General features: G+C 36.0%; 1 protein-coding gene across 1 annotated transcript in view; it reads left to right on the forward strand.

Moving 5' to 3' along the window:
* The window catches only part of MIB1 (MIB E3 ubiquitin protein ligase 1), a 146,038-nt gene that overhangs the window by 48,422 nt on the left and 72,934 nt on the right, over positions 1 to 24,682 (forward strand). The window contains exons 5-9 of the mRNA XM_017657469.3: positions 2,144 to 2,210; positions 3,479 to 3,683; positions 9,999 to 10,182; positions 16,032 to 16,176; positions 17,339 to 17,472. Coding sequence (XP_017512958.1) covers positions 2,144 to 2,210; positions 3,479 to 3,683; positions 9,999 to 10,182; positions 16,032 to 16,176; positions 17,339 to 17,472 — 735 coding nt within the window. The remainder of the gene's footprint in view (positions 1 to 2,143; positions 2,211 to 3,478; positions 3,684 to 9,998; positions 10,183 to 16,031; positions 16,177 to 17,338; positions 17,473 to 24,682) is intronic.

A 24,682-nucleotide genomic window follows, 5' to 3' on the forward strand; every position in this document is an offset into this window, starting at 1 on the left:
CTGATTTCTCTTTCTGCTAATTCATTGTTAGTATATAGGAATGCAACAGATTTCTGTGTATTAATTTTGTATCCTGCAACTTTGCTGAATTCAGTTATTCTAATAGTTTCTTGGTGGAGTCTTTAGGGTTTTCTATGTATAGTGTCATCTGCAAACAGTGAGAGTTTAACTTCCTCCTTACTAATCTGGATGCATTTTATTTATTTGTACTGTCTGATTGCTGTGGCTGGGACCTCCAGTACTATATTAAGTAAAAGTGGGGAGAGTGGACATCCTTGTCTTATTCCCAATCTTAAAGGAAAAGCTTTAAGCTTTTCACTGTTAAGTATGATGTTGGCTGTGGGTTTGTTGTATTTGGCCTTTATTATGTTGAGGTACTTGCCCTCTATACCCATTTTGTTGAGTGTTATTATCGTGAATAGGTGTTGAATTTTGTCAAATGCTTTTTCAGCATCTATGGAGATAATCCCATGGTTTTTGTCCTTTTTGTTGATGTGTATGATGTTGATTGATTTTCAAATATTGTACCATCCTTGCATCCTGGGATATATCTGACTTGGTCATGGTGAATGATCTTTTTGATGTATTTTTGAATTTGGTTTGGTAATATTTTGTTGAGTATTTTTGCATCTGTGTTCATCAGGGATATTGGTCTGTAGTTTTCTTTTTTTGTGGTGTCTTTGCCTGGTTTTGGTATTAGAGTGATGCTGGTCTCATAGAATGAGTTTGCAAGTATTCTGTCCTCTTCTACTTTTTGGAACTTTAAGGAGGATGGGTATTAGCTCTTCTCTAATATTTTGATAAAATTCAGTGGTGAAGCCATCTGGTCCAGTGTTTTTGTTCTTAGGTAGTTTTTTAAATTATAATTTCGATTTCATTTATGGTAGTTGGTCAATTCAGATTATCTGTTTCTTCCTTGGTCAACCTTGGAGGGTTGTCCATTTCTTCTAGGTTGTTCAGTTTGTTGGCATATGATTTTTCATAGTACTCTCTAATAATTCTTTAAATTTCTGTAGTGTCTGCAGTGGTGGGGACACAGGTGAGTGGGACCAGTGCCTACCAGGAGGAAAGAGCCCCGGGAGCTGGGCTGTGAACGTAGCTCCCCAGCTGGCCCAAAATAGGGCCTAGCAGGCTGGGTGTTCCACCTGTTTACCTGGGAGTAAAGTTTGGTTTCACTGCCGGCTGGCAGAACTCAGGCCTGTCAGGAATCTCCCGGCTGTGTTGCCAGTGAGGGGGATGGAGCCTCTGAAGCTTCTGAGGGCTCCCAACCTGTTGGGCTGAGGGCAGGCTGGCAATTTGTTGTCCCCCTGACCTTCCTCCTAAACAGAGAGCATAGTGCAATACTTGCCCATCTGGCACCCCTCTCACTCTGGGAAGTCTTTCAACCTGCCTGCTCTGTTTTCTTTCTCAGGAGGGCCTATAGAGCTTGCCTATTCTCCACAGGTGGCTGAGATCTCAGTGTCCCTGAGTGTTCTGCCCATGTCTGTTGTCCAACCCCACCAATTACCAGGGCACTGTGGAATGTGGGCTCATGTTCCCAGAGTAGATCTCCAGGGCCATGTGTTCAGGGTCCTGGGCTTCTGCTCCCTCCACAATCCATTTCTCTTCCTCCCGCCTGTGGGCTGGGGTTGGGGGAGGGCTTCAGTTCCACCAGATCAGGGCTTTGTCACTTACCCTTTTCTGTAGGATCTTCTCTTCTTCTCCACATGTAGGCGGTCAGTTCTGCAGTCTTTAGGTTAATTTCAGGCCTAGCTGTATTTGCTGTATTTTCATGTTCCATGTGATTTTGGGAGGTGGCTTTTACCTTACATTCCTACAGTGCCATCTTTTTTTTCCTACCCTCAACACAGTTTTTATATGTTGAGGTCCTTTTTTTTAAAGCATGTGTTTTTGAAAATATTATAATTGTAAAGATCTGAGCATTGTAATTTTGAACTTAAAAGACAAGGTAAAGTAAATAAAGTGTGACCTCCTGAAAATCAGGTTTATAAAATTTAATGGATGCTTTTAAAGCAGTGTTCAGTGTGACTGTTAACCCAGAGCTACTCTTGACTTCTGCTTTTCAATGAATGAACATTTTTGCCTGTTTTAGGTATTGAGCTATACTTGAAGTTTTCAAGAGTGATTTTTCTTCTTTTCTTAGTCTGATCTAAAGTGTGTCCAGGATGCCAAAGGAGGTTCTTTTTACAGAGATCATTGTCCTGTGCTAGGTGAGTTAGCAAACTAGAGAAAATTAGTAAAAATCTGAAAAATGTTTAAAATTAAGTTTAAAAAATTAGTTACTGTTAAAGTTACTTAAAGAGATATCTTCTTGATTGTAGTTTGTTTTTAAAGTATTTGTTCTTTTTTTAAAGACTTAGACTTTGAAAGAGTTGTCATGTCTTAAGAATCGTTATGCCATTTATATATCATAATATATTAAAAGCTTTTGTCTTTTAGTCATAAACTTATATTGGTGAAAAATTTTGTTATTAGATTGTCACTGTTATATCTCTGTTGCTATTGATAATAGGTTCTGACAATTTATGCTTTTTAAATTCCTTGGAATTTCTGTAAAATGACCTTACTACAAGAATAGCTCAAAGACTAAGGTAATATAATAAGTATAATTTAATGTATCAAAGATGAAGAACACTGAACTGCCTTCATTTTATAGATTCTTTATTGTTGCCAAAGTGAACATTCTTCTGAGAAACTCTTTGGTCTCTGTAGGCATTCTTTCTTAATGTGAACCCTGTGTTCCTCTTTCTGAGTCATTGGGCTTGCCTTTTTGCCAAAAAGTGCTGTTTTCTTCCAGTATACCTTAATTTATTTTTAAAAAAGGGAGAAAGTGTAAGAAATTATTAATGTTTTTGATGAGATCATCCATTTCTCTTGCTTTCAGAAATTTTCTTGGTCTGTGTCTTGCCTTCACAAGAAGTGTGGAATCAACATACACATTTTAGGTCTCTCAACATAGTGTTTTATTGTTGACATAAATAATTATTCCTGGAGTAGCTTTGAAAATAACTGGACTTTGAAATATTTAAAAATACTTAATAGGCAAAATTTACAGCAATGATTTGCTAAAAAGTAGTGCTAATAAGCACTTCTGAGAAAAATTTAATTCCAGGGTTTGCCTTCATATTCTCTAGCGTCGGTAACCCTCTAATTGTTGTTTTTGCAGTGATAGTCAACAAGTCATCCAGGTAGAAAAGTGATACTTTCAATACCTAGAACTTTGTGCTTTGATAGAGGATTGCGTAGTCTTTTGTAGATTCTACTCCTGTTCAGTTGTTGTTACAAATCATCATATTATTTCAGTTTTTGAGCTTGATGTCTATTTTCTTTATTTTTTTTAAAGCTCTCTAGTTTTAGAATCTTACAGCATATTCTCAAAACATTTTTAATGGTAATTAAAACTAAAATACATAGAGCTTGTTCTTGTTTAAAACTGCATTTGCATGTTGCTGTGATTATCCTTTTCGTCTGTCAACAGGTGAGCAGAATGGCAACAGGAATCCGGGTGGACTGCAGATTGGTGACCTGGTAAATATAGATCTTGACCTAGAAATTGTACAGTCTTTGCAGCACGGTCATGGAGGATGGACTGATGGCATGTTTGAGACTTTAACTACTACTGGAACTGTTTGTGGCATTGATGAAGATCATGACATTGTAGTACAATATCCAAGTGGCAATAGGTTGGTGATATTTATTATTTTTCATTAGTGGCAAATAAAGTTAGTGTGTAGAAGAAAGAGCCTTAAAGAAAGCAAATAATCTGATGTAACCAGTGACTCCTTAAAGCAAGCTCTAAGATCATAGATAAAAATCCAGAATATGTTGATAAGGTGGAAAGAAACATGGTAAGAGTGTGTGTGTGTATTGTGTGTATGTGAATTTTTATATAAATATATTTGTGATCCAGTGTTCTCTTTTTCCCTTTAGGGAGCAGAATTACTTCAGCGGTGGTTCCAAATATAGCTAAAAAGTTCTGTGTTCATAATGGACCATATCAATCTGGCCCATATCTCCAGGGTCATCTTTTGGTAACATACCTTTCCCACAGATAGCTACACACAAATTCTTATCAGCAAAATACAATTGCATGCATTTCCTCACTCTGTACCTTTGTGTACATACAACTCTGTCCATGAAGAATACCTTTCCTTCTTTTCTCTCCCTTTTCCTCTGGATCAAACTCCTGCATTGTATAAATATTGAGCTTATATATCCTTTGGGAATTTCTGCTCCTTTTTTTACCCTCCCTGGAATAGGCATAGGCTATTCATCTGTTTAGTCTCCTTTTATCTATTAAAGTGGTTATTTATTTTTATATCTAGGCTGCAAGTTTCTTGGAGATTGGGCTGTTACTTATTTGTCCCTAAGAACCATAATATATCCAGTTTGCTACTATGTTTACAATTTTTAAAAAAAAGCAGTCATTAAATAAAATATTTGTCAAAGCTTTATCACTGACATATGCGTAAAGAGACTCTTTGAGGTTCTTTAAGGGAGGGATTTTATGTAGAAAAAGAAAAAAATTAACATTAAGTTGCTTACCAAAGTATAGAATTACCTCTAACTGCATTAAAATCATAAGGATTTGATACACGTGATCATATCCAGAGATGCAGAAAAAGCAGTTTGACAAAATCCACCCTTTTGTGATAAAAACACTAAATAAGCAAGGAGCTGAAGGGAAGTTCTTCATTTTAATAAAGGGCATCTGTTAAAAACCCAAAGCTAACATCATTTTCAATGAGAAGAATGAATACCTTTCCTCTAAGATCAGGAATAAAACATGAATGAATGTCTTCTCTCCCCACTTCTATTCAGCATGGTCCTAGAGGGTCTAGCTAGGGCACTTAGGCAAGATAAAGATAGAATGAAGAAGTAAGAGAAAGGGAGAAGTCCACCCATCTCTATTCACAGGTGACATGGTCTCGTGTATAGAAAAACCTTAAGAATCCCACTTAAAAACTGGTAGAACTAATAAGTGCAGCAAAATTGCCAGATACAAGATCAATATAGAAAAATCAATTGTATTTCTGTATATTACCAATGAACAATCTGAAAATGAAAATCAGAACAATTCCATTTACAGTTGCATTACAAAGAATAAATGCTTAAGAGTAAATTGCCCAAAAATGCAAGATTTGTACACTAAAAACTATAAAACATTGTTGAAGGAAATTAAAGAAGGACTAAATAAGTGGAAAGACATCTAATGTTTATGGATCAGGAGATTTAATATTGTGTAGGTGGCGTATTACTTTCCTAGAGTTGCCATAACAAATTACCACAAACTGGGTTGCTTAAAACAACAGAAATTTATTCTTTCACAATTCTTGATACTAGTAGTCCAAAGTCAAGGTGTTGGTAAGATTGGTTCCTTTTGGAGGCCCTTAGGCTGAATCTGTTCGATGCCTGTCTCCTAGCTCCAACACAAATCCTTGGTGTTCATTGCTTGTAGATACATTACTCATTTCTCCTCCTCTGTCTTCACATTGCCTTCTATCCTGTAAGATTGTGTGTCCCTGTGTCTTCTCATGAACCTCCATTGTTTTTTTTCTGGGTACAGATTTTGTTTTCAAATGCATTCAAATCATTCTCTGATTACAATCAAATTCAGAGAGTTATAAGGAGATTATTTGAGACTGAGAGCCACATATTGCTCTGGTGCACTATTTTATTTTCGTCAAGACAACATTTGTAGCTTCACCATCCAGGAGGAAAGAATACCAAGGAAATACAGAAGGAAGTTAATTGAGCTCATGGAAATTCTAAAATCTTTAACATAGAAGATGATCAAAAGCTGATTTCACATAACCTTTTTATAAAGACACTGGTCATTGCTGGAGTCCAGCTCCAGCTGAGGTGTGGGTCACGAAGGAAAGGACAGCGTCGGTGAGTGAGGAGACGAAACACCCAATCAAGGTTGTAACATCTCCTCACTCGCCAATGCTGTCCTTTGCGACCCACACCTCGGCTGGAGCCGGAGTCCAGCTCCAGCTTGGCGGGGGTGGGGGTGGGGGTGAAGCGCCAAAGGATGAGATGGAGTTGGTGCATGGCGAGACCACCTCCTTCTGACTCTGTGTCCTGTCTCTCCATAAAGCTACAGTTTTCAGAACAGTGTATTGCTCACATAAGTATAGACATTAAGATTAAATAGAAATCAAAGTCCAGGAATAAGCCCTTGTATTTAAGGTCAGTTGATTGTTGACAAGGGTCCTACACAGTTCATTGGAGATATTTTCAACAAAAATGGTGTTGACAGAATATACAAATACTAAATCATTATGTTGTATTCCTCAAATAAATATGCTGTATGCCAATTATACCTCCATTTAGTAGATAAAGCTACTATTAAAATAAAACAAAACAAATAGTGCTGAGTCAACTGGATATCAACATGCAAAAGAATGAAACACACCATATACAAATATTAAGTCAAAATGGATCACAGACCTAAATATAAGACCTAAAGCTATAAAACTCTTAAAATAATAAAACATAGGTGTCAATCTCTGTGATGTTGGATTAGAGGGTAGGTTTTTAGATATGACCCCCTACCCCTACCCCAAGCAGAAACAACCAAAGAAAAAGTGAGTAAATCAGGCTTCATAAAAATTAAAAACTTTGATGTTTCAATGGAAAAATATCAAAGTGAAAAAACCATGCAATGGGAGAAAATATTTGCGAATTATATGCTGATTAGGGACTTGTATCTGGAATATATAAAGAACTTTTACAATTCAACAATAAAAGACAAGTTGAAAAATAGGCATAGGATTTGAATATATATTTTTCCAAATGAGATAATAGTGATGGCCAATTATAATGCTCATTGTATTAGTATTCTAGGGCCACCGTAACAAAATACAAAGAGTAGGTGGCTTAAACAATAGAAATTAATTTTCTTCAAGTTCTGGGGGCTGGATGTCCAAGATCAGGGTGTCATCAAGGTTGGCTTCTGGTGAGACCTGTTCCTGGTTTATTGACATCTGCCTTCTCACTATGTCCTCACATGGCCTTTCTCTTTTATATGCTCAGAAAATGATAGACATCTCCCATGTCTCTTCCTCTTCTTGGGAGGATACCAATCCTGTCAGCATGTAGTGCTCTACTTTTATGACCTCATTTAACCTTAATTACCTCTTTAAAGGTCCTCTAAATTCTGTCATGGTAGGAGAACTTAAGGGAATTTTGGAGGAACACAACACCATGGAAAGATGTTCAATGTTATTAGGGAAATACAATTCAAAACTACAATAGATACCACTTCACATATTAGAATGTGAAGGCTAGAGTAAGTCAGATAATTATGAGTGTTGATGAGGATGTGGAGAAATTAGAAGTGAACCCTCATACACTGATAGTAGGAGTGTGAAGTGGTTTAGATACTTTGGAAAACAGTGTGGTCGTTTCTTAAAATGTTAAAAGGTAGAGGTACCATATGATCCAGCAGGCCCACACCTAGGTTTATATCCAGGAGAATAGAGAACACGTGTGTATCCAAAAACATGTACTTGAATTTTTATAGAGTCAGTGTTCATGATATCCAAGACATGAAAATAACCCAAATGTTTATCAGCTGGTGAACAGATAGATAAAAAATGTGATCTGTCCATACAATGGAATATTATTTGGCCATAAAAAGGAATGAAGTACTGACATAAGTTGCAACATAGATACATCTTGAAAACATGTTGTTTGAAAGAAGACATTCACAAAAGATAACATATGTGGTTTTATTTATATAAAATGTCCAGAATAAGTAAATCCATAAGAACAGAAAGTATATTACTTGTTAGAGGCTGGGGACAGGGGTGAATGTGGAGTGACTGTGAATTGTTTTGTGGTATCTTCCTGTGAGGATGAAAATGAACTTGGGTGGTGGTGTTTTGTTGTCAGTGCTGAATGTACTAAAACCACTGAATTACACAGTTTAAATGAGCAAATTGTATGGTATGGGAATTACATCTCAGTAAACTTTGTGAAGGAAACAACACAAAGTTCAGGTTAGCACACTGTGTTACATATTGTTTGGGAATGTTAGGCTAACACAAATCGGGATTATTACTTGGAGAAATCTTCCTTGGTCAGAATTCTTTCTTGGACAGTGGTGTTCTCAGTAGTGATATTTCAATTATAGAAAATAACCTCTTTTTTTGTTCCTTATTTACTCAACAAAAATTTATTAAGTCTTATCTTGTATTAGGCCCTGTGACTAGTGCTAGGATTACAAAGACAAGTAAGACATGGTCCCCTGCTTTGAAGGGGTTTCCCTTTTTGTTTGAAGAGACAAAATTGGATAAAACTGCATTAAAATGTTGTAAATAATTACAGTAGTTGAATATTCTGTGTATTTTGAAGATATAAAAGAAGAATGGTTATTTCAGGTGGGTACATTTTAGCTTGGTAAGTTTTCAGAGAAAACTTCAGGGAGAAAATTACATTTGGAGTAAGTTTGGAAGATCGACTTGATTTTCACCAGGGCAGGGGAGCTTTACAGGCAAAGGGAACAACTTCAATAAAAACTTCCAGGTTCAGGCATTACAACAGGCCTAGTAAGTTTTAGAATATTGGAAGTGAGATAAAGGGCACCACTGTCATTGCTAAGGCTAAAAAGAAAACTTCATGTATTTGATTTTTATTCTTAATAGGTTAGAGGCACTTCTTTTCTCTTTGTGGTTACATCAAAAAGAAAAGTTTACTTACGTGGTTACAGGCATTTAGTAACAGGTTTTATATGTTGTGACCTCTCAGAATCCTTTATATGATAATAACCATTTGAATTAAAGAGAGGATATAATATATAACATATTATAACCATTTTAATTAAAGAGGAGAATATAATATAAAACAACATCTGATAAGTTGTAAAAGCTTATTTGAATAGGGAACGTTTTTTCCTTGTAGCCCCACATGGGACTAGGGAATAGGGAAAATGTGTTACACATTTGGTCCATCTATTTGATGGACTATTAAGTAGTCAATAACATAATGGTTATGAAGGGAGTAGCAGCATAGAAAACTGCTTATATATAAGAAAGAAGAAATCAGAATCTTAATTTGTTTTGGTACAGTGCTTACCATCATGTAAAGTGCCCATGCATGACAAAACTAGATACTATTTTTATCCATGATATTGGTGTACTCTTGTTAAAAAAAAAAAATAGCACACACTTTGTGGAGCAGTTTGGTTCTAACAGAGTTGTAAAAAATATATGCTTGAATAGGTAGTTTTTTAAAGAGTCACTAATAAAATACTGACCTTGTGTGTATACAAAGATGTACTTACAGGGATGTACAAAATGAAAGTGCTTAAATGATCACCAGTAGGAGAGTGGTTAAGAATATTGCTGTATATCCATACTGTGGAATACTCTGTGGCCATTAAATGGAAATAAGTAGATTTATATCTGTGACATTGAGAAATAAAATTTTAAAGATGCATTGTTTGAGGAAAAAAGTCACAAATTTTATATATGTGTATGTTTATGTATATATAACATGTATGTGTGTGTGTTTATATATGTATGTACTTTCCATTTATGGAGAACAACTCTTTCTACATTTATAAATATCAGCATACTGATAGAAAATCTGCAGGGATACACAGAGTTGTTAGCAGTGGTTTCTAGTGGAGTGGGGAATGGTGATTCAGGTGTGTTTGTGTGAAATGGAGATTTCACTTTCACTTTACATGTTTCTGAAAGGTTTCCTAGTATTTAGCAGTGAGTTTGTATTACTTCTGTAACTGTTTTTGAAAACGTGCAAGGAAGAATACATCTAAACAGAAGTATATCACTAGGTTGGTGAGATTATGGATACCTCCCCAAATTTGTGTAATAAAATTATAAAAAGAAATATAAACTATTCAGCGTGTAATTGCAAAGGATACTTTACTCTTTTGATGTGTTATAAGGTTTTTCTCCCTGTAATATTTAAGAATGTTGCATTAAAATTAAGTAAACTTACTTATTTTGAGTTTTGGCTTTGATCTTTAGGTGGACCTTTAATCCTGCAGTTCTCACTAAAGCAAACACTGTCCGAAGTGGGGAAGCTGCTCAAGGTGCAGAAGGAGGCACCTCACAGTTTCAAGTGGGTGATCTAGTACAAGTTTGTTATGATCTGGAAAGAATTAAACTTCTACAAAGAGGACATGGAGAATGGGCTGAAGCTATGCTCCCAGTAAGTATATATGAAATAGTTTTGGACTAGGAATTATAGTTTGCTTATGTAGTTTTTAGAAGTACTTTACTTTCAGAGACTAAATTAGCATATCCCTTCCAGAATTGTACTCTTCATTGGCAGCTAAGCATATGTCATGCCTTTTTATTTTCTAATTTATACTAGTTCAGTTAGTTTGGGAAGGTCCAAAAAAGACTACAGTTAATAGTTTCTTGATAGAGCTATTAGTGAAGAGCAACATAGGTGTAAAGCAACAGACGCTGAATCCAGAGTGAGCGATAGTCGCTCATCTGATTGCTCACTGTGCTGGACCACTGCTGCTGTCCTCACTGGGGGGCCTGCCTCCCTAAAACTTAGAGTGTCACTGGAATGGGTGCCTTCTGTGGTGGCTCTTGAAGAGCCACAGTTTACTTTTTTATTTATTCAGTTCAATACATTTTTCATCAACTGTCCAGCAGCAACCAAAAAATTTGTTCTGTTCTCTTTTCACCCATCCTTCTTTTTCTTTATCTGCCCTTCGCTTCTGTCTTTCTGTTCCCTTCTGTCTTTCACCTGCTGACTGCCCCATGATGTATATCCTGTTTCATTCTACCCTGCAATGTTCTTTTGTTGAGCCTTCTACTGTCCCTGTTCCTCATTCTTGTCTCATTCTATCCCACATCCTGTCCTGTCCCCCAAGTCCCATCCCATTCAGTACCTCATCCCTAGCCCATCTGCCCTCCCATCCCCCATGTAGCCCAGTTCCCCTGCCTAGCTAGCACGTCCTCTTCTTGTCCAGCTCCACTTCCACCCATGTAACCCTCTGCCATCTCCCATCTTGTCTAGTCCCACCTCCCTGTCCTTCATGTTGTCTTGTTCCTCCATCAGTCTATCTTCCTTTCTGCCATATCCTGCAGTGGGTATTTTAGCACAGTGTGGCTGTTAGGCTTTGTGAACGAAACAAAACAAAACAAAACAAAACAAATTTCTGTTACTATGGTGCTTTCAAAGACCTTTGATAGTTTGCAGAAGCTGCTGACCTTTTTATTGCTTTAGATGCTGAATAAGGGAGAGTTGTATGTTTTTCAGGAGCTGTATGTATACTGTTTTTGTGAAAAAATTAAATTCTATATAATCCCTTTTTGTTTTCTTTGCTTTTAGAATTAAAGTTGGCTAGAAAGGTATTACAAACTTCAAGCCTTACTCCAATGTAGTAATGTTGTGTTACTTAAAAATTTGACATGTTTTGTAGGAGCTGTATATACTATTCTAAGATTTTTTTACAGTCAAGATGTTTTTGTTTTTCCCCTTAGCAATGACATTATAGCAGCTTCTTTTGAGTGAGTGCCCAGTTACTGTGTTAAATGATGTGTATGTTCATGTGTGCACACACATGTATATATGTGTATACACATGTATGTACCCACACAAACTTTATTAGTCTTATGAATATTATAAATAGGTGGTGGTATGGGCATTCTTATTTTAAAGATGAGGAGATCAGAGCTGAAATTCTGAACTGGAATTTGAACCCAGATCTGCTTCACTTCAAAGCCTAAGTACTCTCTGTCTCCCATATTAAACTGTTGTATAAGCAAAGCCTCTAGGTAATTTCTGGAGGGGAATTCTTGGATTCCAGTAAGTGGTGGTGTAGATTTTGAATCTTCTTATAAAAACCATCAACAACTAGATTAACATAACAAAAAACCCCATAGATATCTGTAGCAAAGCCAGGTGACAGTAGCCTGTTAAGCCCTAACATATGAATAGAGAGAAACTGCTGACAGCTACCTAGGTCTGCCTCTGTCTGTATGGCAGCAGAGAATTAATTGGGAATGGCATGGGCTTGAGAAAGTGGACTCCAAACTAGCTCACAAGTGTTCTGTTCATTGACTGCTGTGGTAGACTGATGTAATGAGCAATACGTGGGAGAGCTTCCACAGGTTCCAGTTTGGGGTGAGAGCAGTAGGTCCATGCTAAAGTTTGAAGGGACTGGATCAGCCTCAGTCTATAAACTCTCAAAACAGACAAGCCAAACTTCCTAACAGGGCAGAGCCCTTCATCCAGGAGAAAGTGCTGGGTATTTGAAACCAAGTTTAGAGATAAAAGAATGAGTTGGTCCAGGTAAAAGTTTGAAGAGATCATGGTTGAATCCCCATACACAGTTGTTACTGAAAAAAGAGATTAATGAATAGCATTAACTTCTCTGCAGACAAATGAAAGTATGCCAGAAGGATGTGCACAGAAAACTAAAATCATAATTCAAAATGAGCCAAAGGAAAATCAGAAAATGATAAAAGATGGAAAGAATGAGATAAATCATAATTAGAAATGAGGTGGTAGAATTTAAGAAAGAATTGATAAGAAAGATAACTTCAGAAATGAAGAGTAAGCTAGAAGCAACATGGAGTAATACAACAGATCATGCCTTAAGAGAAATACAAGGTAAAAAGAAAAAAGAATTAAAAAGATAAAGAGTATATCAGAGAAAGTGATAAATATAGAATATCTAATATATGTATAATAGTAGTCCCTGCAAAAAAGGAAAAATAGAAACCAAAACTTTGGAATATAAGAAATTCTAAAATCTGCAATTTCAGAAAATTTTCCCCAAATTAAAAGATATGAAACTAAATATTAAAAGGGTGCATTGCCTGCTTAGGAAAACTGACTCGTAACACCAAACACCCAGCCATAGTCTGTTAAAATAACTGAATCTTCAAAAAAGAAAAAAAATTCTTTGGGCATCTATCAAAAAGACCAAGTTAGTTATAAAGGAAAGAAAGTCAGATTGCTGTTAATATAAAATCTTAGTGTTTTATGCCAGAAAACAATGAAATAACATTTATTTAAGGTACTCAAGGAAATAAAATGTAAGCCAAGGATTGCATATGTAACAAAACTTTCAAGTGTAAAGGCTACGAACTGCTATGAACATGTAAGATTTCAGAGAATCTTGTTCCTATGAACCTTTTCTGAGTAGTCTATTAGAGAGTGTTTCAGACCACGAAAATGACTGGAGAGACATGTACTGAAGGAGTGATGATGATCGTTAAATATATATTTACTTGTTGAACTAAGATTAAATAATGGTCATAAAGGAAAGGTTATAATGGTTATATGCTTTAACAACATGATAAAGCACAACTGTCAAAAAACGGTGGGGATACAGCACATGGGAAGCTTAATGAGCTGTTTAATTGCCTTTCAGTTTTAAGTGAAACTAAATACTATGTAAGTCAAAATATTAAAGGAGTAAGGGATAAGGGGAAGAACATTTGAGTGACTACTTTCAATACTTTGCATACACTAGGGAACCAATACATTATTTTTTTTTAAAGAGGGAATAAGGATGTGTTGGTGTGTGTGTGTGTGTGTGTGTGTGTGTATCATGTATGTATATATACTCACGCATACTTAGAAATAAAAATAAAGGTATTAGTGTAGACATATAGGAACAAAGGCAGAGGGAGATGTCTTCGAATATGTCTTGTTTTATAAATCTGCTTTGAAACCATATTCATATTTATACAATTATAAAGCAAAAATAAATTTAAAAAGATTTTTTAAAGTGGAAAGTAAATTGAAATAAGTGAGTTTAAACTGTGTTTCCTATTAGTGTAAACATATGGAGAGGAAATTACAAGTAATTTTTAAACACAGTAATTTGTTGTCATATCCTTACAGGAGGAATGTACCCAAAAGAACTACATAGAAAAAGAAAATTTAACAATTTTAAGAAATCTACTGTTTGTAATAGTGTTGATAGTGTTGTTCTGCGATTGTTGTATATTTTGTATATGTAATATGACAAAAAAACCAAATGAATAGTTACATGGTAATTCTGCATCTGTTATTCCCAGTGATCTTAAGAACTAGAATGTTCAAAGTGGGAAAAGAAGTGGATGTAATACAGAAGAGGTTAAGTAAAAACCCTATAGTCTTGAATTCTAATTGAAAGAGCGTTGGAACCAGTAGACAATTTTTTTTTAACTCATGATTTATTTTATTTTTAAAAATAACCTCTTTCTCCCTATTTCCTAACTCTGTTTATGAAAAGGCCTGGGAACAGTGACCATTCCAGTAACAATAACCAACTTTAGTGCTCAGATTATGGTTTTGAAATAGCCTTTTCCTCTGTAAAGAACCAGGGCTCTTTAGAGAAATGGCTAATTCTGACTCTTTGGCAGGAAGTGAGCAAGATGAGCCTCACACCGGATAGCAAGGAACTGATCAAAGATTCTAGATCATGTTGAAAGGATTTAGCAGCCAATTTGAAGGGTTTCTTACAAATACAGAGACAGATGAAGCTATTATACTATACCAATTATCAAAATTCGAATTGTAAGAAACTGTATAGGACAAACAACCCTATTTATACAACAAATAATTTGTAAAGAAAAAATGCATAGACCTTATTTGGAGCTTGGTTTAAACTAAAGTTTTATCATTTTGTGGGGCAATTAGAAATTTGAACATTGGTATTTTATGATATTAAAGAGTTATTGATGATTTTAGGTGGGTTGGTATTAGTATTATAGATATGTTTGAAAAAAGAGTTTACATGATGAACTAAAACAAGAGGGGAGAAAGAACAGGCAGGGGAAAACAAGACTGACCATGGACTGATAAACACTAAAACTGGTTGATGGGTATATGAGGATTCAATATACTGTTGTCCACTTTTGTATGCTTGAGATTTTCCATAATGAACATTTAAAGGAGAAAAAACCAAAAGAAATTAAAGCTCATAGACTTTGAGATAATGGTGGAAAATTCCAAGTGAAAATGTGTAATGAGAAGTTAAAATTGTTGGGGGGTGGGGAGAAGGATAAACAGGGATAGAGAAATATATTTTGGAGTCTTTCGAAATAAGATGATAATTGTCAAAATCGGTTAAATTTTTAAGAAAGAAGACTAAAAAAGTTAAGTAAAATTGGAGGAGAATGAACACATTTAGGAATTTGAAGAAGGATGATGAACCAGTGAGTGGAGAAAGGGAAGGAATAGGCAGAAATATTTGACTATTTGGAAATCAAGGGAATATTTTCAGGAAGTTGAGGTCAAATGCTGTGGAGAGGCCAAAGGTCAAGAAGAATCTCAGTCAAGAACAGTCTCTCCTCTGTGTTAGGAACTAGTCAGAGAATATCACTATTCTTAACTAGTCTTCTAGTATTATTTGCTGTTCTGTTGTGCTTAAGACAGTGGGTTTTAGACCCGAGTTTGGAATGGGACAAATTATAGCACTTAACTTTCTGGGTTACATGTATTAGGTGAGTCAGTACATAGAAAGCTCTAGAACAGTATCTGCTACATGATCAGAGCTGCTTCTGACTGTATTTTACACCTGCCTGCCCTTCTTTTCCCATATATTTAATAAGCATTTTATTTCTGTATACTTCTGTTTGGAATCAGCAGTGATTTCAAAAAGGATTTAAACATAGATGTAAGTTTTGAACCCTTTTTGGTTTAAGTAGTTTCTTTTAGAAATCAGATTTTATTTTTATTAAATTGATGATGGATTTTGGATTCCTTGATTTATGTATTCTCAAGGTGTATCTTAGGGGTTAAAAAAGAAGTGTTGAATATAATAAAAAAGCAGTATGTTGTGAATTTTTATGAATAAGACTGTCATGATTTTTGTTCTTACATTCTTTTGGAAGTATAGTAATTTTGTTAGAATAGTTTTTAAAGGTTCTCTTTAAAGTTTGTAATTAATAAATAACCCACTTAAATATGTTTATCCTTAGAAAGTTTTTTAAATAGGAATGAAGTAAAATTAATACTTCAAACATATAAAAATTGGCAATTGATTTTTATGGTATTACATACTTTAGACTTGGAAAGACAAATCTAATTTTTTTTTAAAGACTTTAGGTAAAGTTGGCCGAGTACAACAGATTTATTCAGACAGTGACTTAAAGGTGGAAGTTTGTGGAACATCTTGGACATATAATCCAGCTGCAGTTTCCAAGGTGGCATCTGCAGGATCAGCCATTAGCAATGCATCTGGTGGTATGTTTCATATTATTTCTTTAAAAGTAATATGGTTTACATTTATAACCTTTGTTAATTCCTCAGTTCTCACATATGGAAAATGTTGTATGAGTTCTTGTTTTTTTCCCAGATCACATAACGTCACTTGAATGTTAACTACCTTTTATTGTCATGAAAGTTTTTATTTATTTTTTCCTTTTTTCACATGATGAACAACCTTTGTTCTGGTTGTAGTATGGCTCTGGAAAAACTCTACAAATATGTGCTTTTTCTTGGGTATATTAACGCTCTTCCACATTAAGTCTAAGATACATGAAATTCAACATTCTACTCTTTAGGCAGAACTTTTGTTTTCTGCCGAAGAACCATCATTTTCTTAGATTGCTGTTTTTTTTTTTTCTTTCCAACGTTATTGCTAGCATATGGCTTTTTTGCCAGATACTTTTACATATCAGCCATATTTTTTCTCTCTTATATCATGCCACAATGAGAGGAAAACCATTTTGAGATGTGAGTATGCTGGATAATTAAGTAGTAGTACTGGGTGGTTTCTCTACTGATTAATGCCATTTAGAAAAAAATATCTTACACATCTCTAGTTCTTTTTTTTTTTTTTTCAGTCAAAACTAATCAGTTGGCATTGTTGAAGTATGTTAACACTTAGATGTTCATTTTCCACTGCAAATTGATTTGTCCCTAAAATATTCCCCCAGATAGTATAGAGATGATAATGCTTTTGAATCATACTCTTTGCTCTGTTTACTTATGCTAAGGTCTGTAGCATTGAGCCCAGAGAGTCAGCATGGTGTGCTTAAAACCTGAAAGGAAGTTTGTATCAGTATGATACTCCCATTGTAGTGTGTTAATTCATAGTGTCTGTGAATGACTTCTTGATCTTGAATTACTGTTTGCATGTAACTCTCTACTTTCTCTGAAGTTTTAATTTGAAATACATGAATTGGAGAAAACTGGGAATACTTATGAGTTTGATTTAATGCAGTTTTATATGGTAGTAATTATAATTTATATAGGTAATATTTGTAGCATAGTACAAAAATAACAATGAGAGAAATAATGAAGACAGAAAAGTATGTTTTATAGGCCTGTGGGTAATGCTTGTCTGTTAGTAGTTAAGATTTGAGATGCTCCTACGTTAGCAGCTTTATTTGATGCTTTACAGAAAGACTCTCCCAGCTCTTGAAGAAATTATTTGAAACCCAGGAATCTGGTGACCTCAATGAAGAATTAGTTAAGGCTGCTGCCAATGGAGATGTTGCTAAAGTGGAAGATTTGTTAAAAAGACCAGATGTGGATGTGAGCATTTAAAAAATTATTTTGAAGCATACACAAAAATAGAACAGTATAATGAATCTTATAATTCAACAATTATTAAGATTTTGCCACATTATGTCAATAGTTATTAAGAATTAATTAAACCACGTATACTTCATCTATTCCTTGGTTTCTGAGATATTTTTAGAAGACATCAGACATCATCATGTGCATTTCTAAAAGATACTGACATTTTCTTATTTAACACTGTGATCTGTTTTATGAATGACAAAATTTAGATTACAATTTTTAAGTTGTTAGTGTTTTTTTGGGGAAATTCAGTTAATTTTGCTCATAAAAATGTCATCTTATAATGTCTTATAAATAAATTTTAGTAAAATTTTAAAGCTGTTTTCCATCCCTCTTTTCAAAACATTTAATCCAAACTAGCCTGCCCAATGAATTTAGAGATGCTGTGTATTTTGTGAATCTTAATAATTTATGCTGTAATTTCACTGTTCACATAAGCTGTATTTGAAGTGCCATTTTGGTACTAGCTTGGTCATTAATTGGCTTTGCCATTGCTACCATACTGGCACCAACAGGATGTCCAGTGATGGCTCAGAGGTTGTAGTTGGCGTGGCAGATTGAATTGTTGCCACTGTGGCCAGGGCTTTTGTTGCCACACCTTTGTATCCTAGACAGTTTAAAGAAGGTCACATCTTCAGTTGTAAGGTATAAACATAATCCTATGAGCTTATGTGGCATTTTAGGTTTATTAGGGAAATACCAACACCCAGTGGTTTCCTTTTTTTTTATTATTTTTATTTTAGTATCATTAATCTACAATTACATGAGGAACGTTGTGTTTACTAGACTCCCCCCATCATCAACTCCCCCCAACATACCCCATTACAGTCACTGTCCATCAGCGTAGTAAGATGCTATAGAATCATTACTTGTCTTCTCTGTATATGCTGCCTTTCCCATGTCCCCCCACCTACATTGTGTATGCTAATCGTAATGCCTCATTTTCCCACTTATCCCTCCCTTCCCACCCACCCTCCCCAGTCCCTTTCCCCTTGGTAACTGTTAGTCCATTACTGGGTTCTGAGAGTCTGTGGCTGTTTTGTTCATTCAGTTTTTTTTTTGTTCTTATACTCCACAGATAAGTGAAATCATTTGATACTTGTCTTTCTCTGCCTGTCTTATTTCACTGAGCATAATACCCTCTAGCTCTGTCCATGTTGTTGCAAATGGTAGGATTTATTTTCTTCTTATGGCTGTATAATATTCCATTGTGTATGTGTACCACATCTTTATCCATTCATCTACTGATAGACACTTAGGTTGCTTCCATTTCTTGGATATTGTAAATAGTGCTGCTATAAACATAGGAATGCATATGTCTATTTCAAACTGGGCTGCTGCATTCTTAGGGTAAATTCCTAAGAGGGAAATTCCTGGGTCAAATGGTATTTCTATTTTGAGCTTTTTGAGGAACCTCCATACTGCTTTCCACAATGGTTGAACCAGTTTACATTCCCACCAGCAGTGTAGGAGGGTTCCCCTTTCTCCACATCCTTGCCAACATTTGTTGTTGTTTGTCTTTTGGATGTTGGCCATCCTAACTGGAGTGGGGTGATAATCTCATTGTGGTTTTAATTTGCATTTCTTTAATGATTAGCGATATGGAGCATCTTTTCATGTGCCTGTTGACCATCTGAATTTCTTCTTTGGAGAAGTGTCTGTTCAGCTCCTCTGCCCATTTTTTAATGGGCTTATTTGCTTTTTGTTTGTTGAGGTATGTGAGCTCTTTATACAATTTGGATGTCAACCCCTTATCAGATATGTCATTTATGAATATATTCTCTCATACTGTAGGATGTCTTTTTGTTCTACTGATGGTATCCTTTTCTGTACAGAAGCTTTTTAGTTTGATATACTCCCACTTGTTCATTTTTGCTTTTGTTTCCCTTTCCTGGGGAGATATGTTCATAAAGAAGTTGCTCATGTTTATGTCCAAGAGATTTATGCCTATATTTTTTTCTAAGAGTTTTATGGTTTCATGACTTACATTCAAGTCTTTGATCCATTTTGAGTTTACTTTTGTATACAGGGTTAGGCAGTAATCCAGTTTCATTCTCTTACAAGTACCTGTCCAGTGTTGCCAACACCAGCTGTTGAAGAGGCTGTCATTTCCCCATTGTATATCCATGGCTCCTTTATCGTATATTAATCGACCATATATGCTTGAGTTTATATCTGGGCTCTCTGTTCTTTTCCACTGGTCTGTGGGTCTGTTCTTGTGCCAGTACCAAACTGTCTTGATTACTGTGGCCCTTCCTCTTCTATTTTTTGGAAAACTTAAGGAGAATGGGTATTATGTCTTCTCTATATGCCTGATAAAACTCAGCGATGAATCCATCTGGCCCGGGACTTTTGTTTTTGGTTAGTTTTTTTATTACCGATTGAATTTCGTTGCTGGTAATTGGTCTGTTTAGATTTTCTGTTTCTTCCTTGGTCAGTCTTAGAAGGTTGTATTTTTATAGGAAGTTGTCCATTTCTTCTTGGTTTTCCAGCTTGTTAGCATATAGATTTTCATAGTATTCTCTAATAATTCTTTGTATTTCTCTGTGGTCCATCATGATTTTTCCTTTCTCATTTCTGATTCAGTTGATATGTGTAGATTCTCTTTTTCTCTTAATAAGTCTGGCTAGGGGCTTATCTATTTTGTTTATTTTCTCAAAGAACCAGCTCTTGGTTTCATTGATTTTTTCTATTGTTTCATTCTTCTCAATTTTATTTATTTCTTCGCTGATTTTTATTATATCCCTCCTGCTGACTTTGGGCTTCATCTGTTCTTCTTTATCCAGTTTCAGTAATTGTGACTTTAGACTGTTCATTTGGGATTGTTCTTCCTTCTTTAAATAGGCCTGGATTGCTATATACTTTCCTCTTAGCATTGCCTTCGTTGCTTCCCACAGAAGTTGGGGTTTTGTGCTGTTGTTGTCATTTGTCTCCATATATTGCTTGATGTCTATTTTAATTAGGTCATTGATCCATTGATTATTTAGGAGCATGTTGTTAAGCCTCCATGTGTTTGTGACCCTTTTTGTTTTCTTTGTACAATGTATTTCAAGTTTTATGTGTTTGTGGTCTGAGAAGTTGGTTTGTAGAATTTCAGTCTTTCTGAATTTACTGAGGCTGTTTTTGTGGCCTAGTATGTGGTCCATTCTGGAAAATGTTCCATGTGCACTTAAGAATGTGTATCCTGCTGCTTTTGGGTGTAGAGTTCTATTGATGTCTGTTAGGTCCACCTGTTCTAGTGTGTTTTTCAGTGCCTCTGTGTCCTTACTTATTTTCTGTCTGGTGGATCTGTCCTTTGGAGTGAGTGTTGCGTTGAAGTCTCCTAGAATGAATGCATTGCATTCTATTTCCTCCTTTAATTCTGTTAGTATTTGTTTCATACATATTGGTACTCTTGTATTGGGTGCATATATATTTATAATGGTTATATCCTCTTGTTGGACTGAGCCCTTTATCATTATGTAATGTCCTTGTTTATCTCTTGTTACTTTCTATGTTTTGAAGTCTATTTTGTCTGATACAAGTACTGCAACACCTGCTTTTTTCTCCCTATTGTTTGCATGAAATATCTTTTTCCATCCCTTCAGTTTTAGTCTGTGTATGTCTTTGGGTTTGAGGAGGGTCTCTTGTAAGCAGCACATAGATGTGTCTTGCATTTTTATCCATTCTATTACTCTGTGTCTCTTGATTGGTGCCTTCAGTCCATTTACATTTAGGGTGATTATTAAAAGATATGTACTTATTTGCCATTGCAGGCTTTAGATTCGTGGTTACCAAAGGTTCAAGGGTAGCTTCTTCACTATCTAACTGTCTAACTAACCTCTCTTATTAAGCTATTATAAACATAGTCTGATGATTCTTTCTCTCCTTTCTTATTCCTCCTCCTCCATTCTTTATATGTTAGGTGTTTTATTCTGCACTCTTTTGTGTTTCCTTTGACTGCTTTTGTGAATAGTTGGTTTTATTTTTTGCCTTTAGTTAGTATTTGGCTGGTCTGCTGTCTTTGCTGTAATTTTATTTTCTCTGGTGACATCTATTTAGCCTTAGGAGTGCTTGCATCTACAGCATTCTCTTAAAAATATCCTGTAGAGGTGGTTTGTGGGAGGCAAATTCCCTCAACTTTTGCTTGTCTGGGAATTGTTTAATCTGTCCTTCATATTTAAATGATAATCATGCTGGATACAGTATTGGTTCAAGGCCCTTCTGTTTCAGTGCATTAAATAATATCATGCCATACTCTTCTGGCCTGTCAGGTTTCTGTTGTGATGTCTGATGATAGCCTGATGGGTTTTCCTTTTTAGGTGATCATTTTTCTCTCTCTGGCTGCCTTTAATACTCTGTCCTTGTCTGTCATCTTTGGCATTTTAATTATTATATGTCTTGCTGTTGTCCTCCTTGGGTCCCTTGTGTTGGGAGATCTGTGGGCTTCCATGGTCTGAGAGACTATTTCCTCCCCTAGCTTGGGGGAGTTTTCAGCAATTATTTCTTCAAAGACGTTCTCTATCCCTTTCTCTCTCTCTTCTTCTACTACTCCCATAATGCGAATATTGTTCCGTTTGGATTGATCACACAGTTGTCTTAATATTGTTTCATTCCTGGAGATCCTTTTATCTCTCTCTGCCTCAGTTCTCTGTTTTCCTGTTCTCTGATTTCTATTCCATTAATGGTCTCTTGCCCCTCATCCAGTCTGCTCTTAAGTACTTCCAGAGATTGTTTTATTTGTGTAATCTCCCTCCAGACTTTATCCCTTAGCTCTTGCATATTTGTCTGCAGGTCCATCAGCATGGTTATGACCTTTGTTTTGAATTCTTTTTCAGGAAGATTGGTTATATCTATCTACCCAGGCCCTCTCTCTGGGGTTGTCTGTGTGATTCTTGACTGCACCAGATTCTTCTGCCTTTTCAATGTGATAGAGGTAGCTGCACACAGGTAGTATGTGTGTCAGCTGGGAGAATAAAGTCCCTTCCTACTTGTTGATCACCTTGCCCTTCTCCACTGCCTGTGTGGTTTACCCACACACCAGGAGCAGCCTCTGAGTTAATCTCCTTATCTGCAGAGGGAGGGGCAGCCCTCGGGGTAGCCCAGAGCCCTGTGGGGAGTGGCAGGTGCGCCGGGTGTGTTCTCCTGCGAGAATGGCACCACTTGTTGTGTTGCCTTTTGTTCGTCTGTCTGTGCCAGGCATGTATGCGCTGGCTGCAGCCTCTGGGTCTGCTCTGGTTAGCTGCATGCTGGGAGGAGAGTCTGTGTGGTTGCTCTGGGTGTTGCCATTTTCCAGCTCCTCCACTGCTGTTGGGGAGGGAACAAATGGCAGGCTGCTTATCACTGTGAGGGTCTTCAAAGCTGCATTGCCATCCATGGGGTTTGGGCACCTGATGTTCCTTACGATTCCCAGGCTGCTGGGCTGAGTGCCGGGATGATTCCGTTCAGCTGTTAAGCCCTTGTCCCTTTAAGATTTTCAAAAACCATCTGCTTTTCTTTTGTCCCAGGGGAGCTGGCTGCGGGGACCCTCTTGGAGATTTACCTTTTCCGTTTCTCTAATATCCAGTACACCATGCAATGTGTGTCTGTGTTCCCAGTGCAGATTACTAGGGCAGATTACTGGGGCTGGTTATTTAGCAGTTCTGTGCTTCCAGTCCCTCACCACTCTGATTCTTTTCATGTCAGTGGAGAGCTCGGGTTGGGGGAGTGCTCTGTTCCCGCCGGGTTGCAGTTTTGTATCTTACCCTTTTTTGTGAGATGCTGAGTTCTTGCAGATGTAGATGTAGCCTGACTGTTGTACTGTATATTCTGGTCTCTCTTTAGGTGTAGTTGTATTTGTTGTATTTTCAAAAATATATATGGTTTTGGGAGGAGATTGCTGCTGCCCTGCTCACGCCGCCATCTTGAGCCTCCCCTCCCCCAGTGGTTTCTTGATTGGTTGTGAAATGTGTCACAAACAGTTTGTTTCAGTATTAAATACCAGTGTTTTTTTGTTTTGAAACAGAGTTAGACTTCTGTATTCTGCCATGGAGAATTGCATTTTATTATATTTAATTTTTTTCTTCATTTAATTACTAATTTGTTTTAGTTTTTTAAAAACAATGTCATACGTTCTAGAAACTTAAAGGGAAAAATGGTTCTATAGTATTTGTTATAAAAAATATTTCTCAAACCTGGTTTCCCATTCTTTGAAAGCAAATATTTTTACCTCTTTCAGCTGATTTTCTTCATATGTTCATTTCACGTCTTCCAATAACATACTTATATTGTTACTTCTTGATTTTTTTTTATGTTTTACGAATTATCTTTATATTTCACTGTGAAGGTGAGGATTCAGTGTTCTTTCACCACTTATATCCTGCCTCCTCCACACACACACACTCACACACACACACACACACACACACACACACACACACACACTCACACTCCTCCAACTTCTTAATGTGGTTATATTATACTGTAATTTTGTTAAGATTAAAATTAATTGTGCACGTCATTATTTAAATGACATTTATATCTGAGCAATGGAGATGATAAATTGTGTTTCCCTATACAACTTTTTGTTTTCTTTGGTACTCATAATTGTTTTTTTTTTAATTGAAGCATAATTTACATATCATGTAATCTGCACCCCTGCTAAGATGTAGAATGTTCCCTTCATTGCAGAAAGCTCACTTGTAGTTTTTCTCAGTTAGTCCCTCTTAACTGCAGGCATAGTTAAAAAAATTTTTTATTTATTAGTAATCAATATTGTTATAATTAATTCTTCTCTAAACCTTTTTCTAATCTCTCAAGACATTCAGATACATCAGCTAGGAATTTATTTCATTTTCTGAGAGAAGATAACATAGGAGAAAACCTAAATGACCTTGGGTATGGTGATGACTTCTTAGATATGACCCAAGGACATGATCTACAGTTTTGTAGTTTAATAGTTGTGTTTTTTCATTTATGTCTGTGATTCACTTAAGTTAATTTTTATGTAGAATGTATGTCTGTGCCTAGATTTTTTTTTTCCCCCATATAGGTATCCAATTGTTCCAGCACCATGTGTTTATCTTTGGCAGAAGAGACTGTATTGCCTTTTTTCCTTTATGAATGATCACTTTACTGTATTTATGAGAGTGTATTTCTGGGGACTCTGTTCTATTCCACTGATGTATTTGTCTGTTCTTTGGCT

The sequence above is a fragment of the Manis javanica genome, chromosome 9, assembly GCF_040802235.1.
Source record: "Manis javanica isolate MJ-LG chromosome 9, MJ_LKY, whole genome shotgun sequence".
Lineage (NCBI taxonomy): Eukaryota > Metazoa > Chordata > Mammalia > Pholidota > Manidae > Manis > Manis javanica.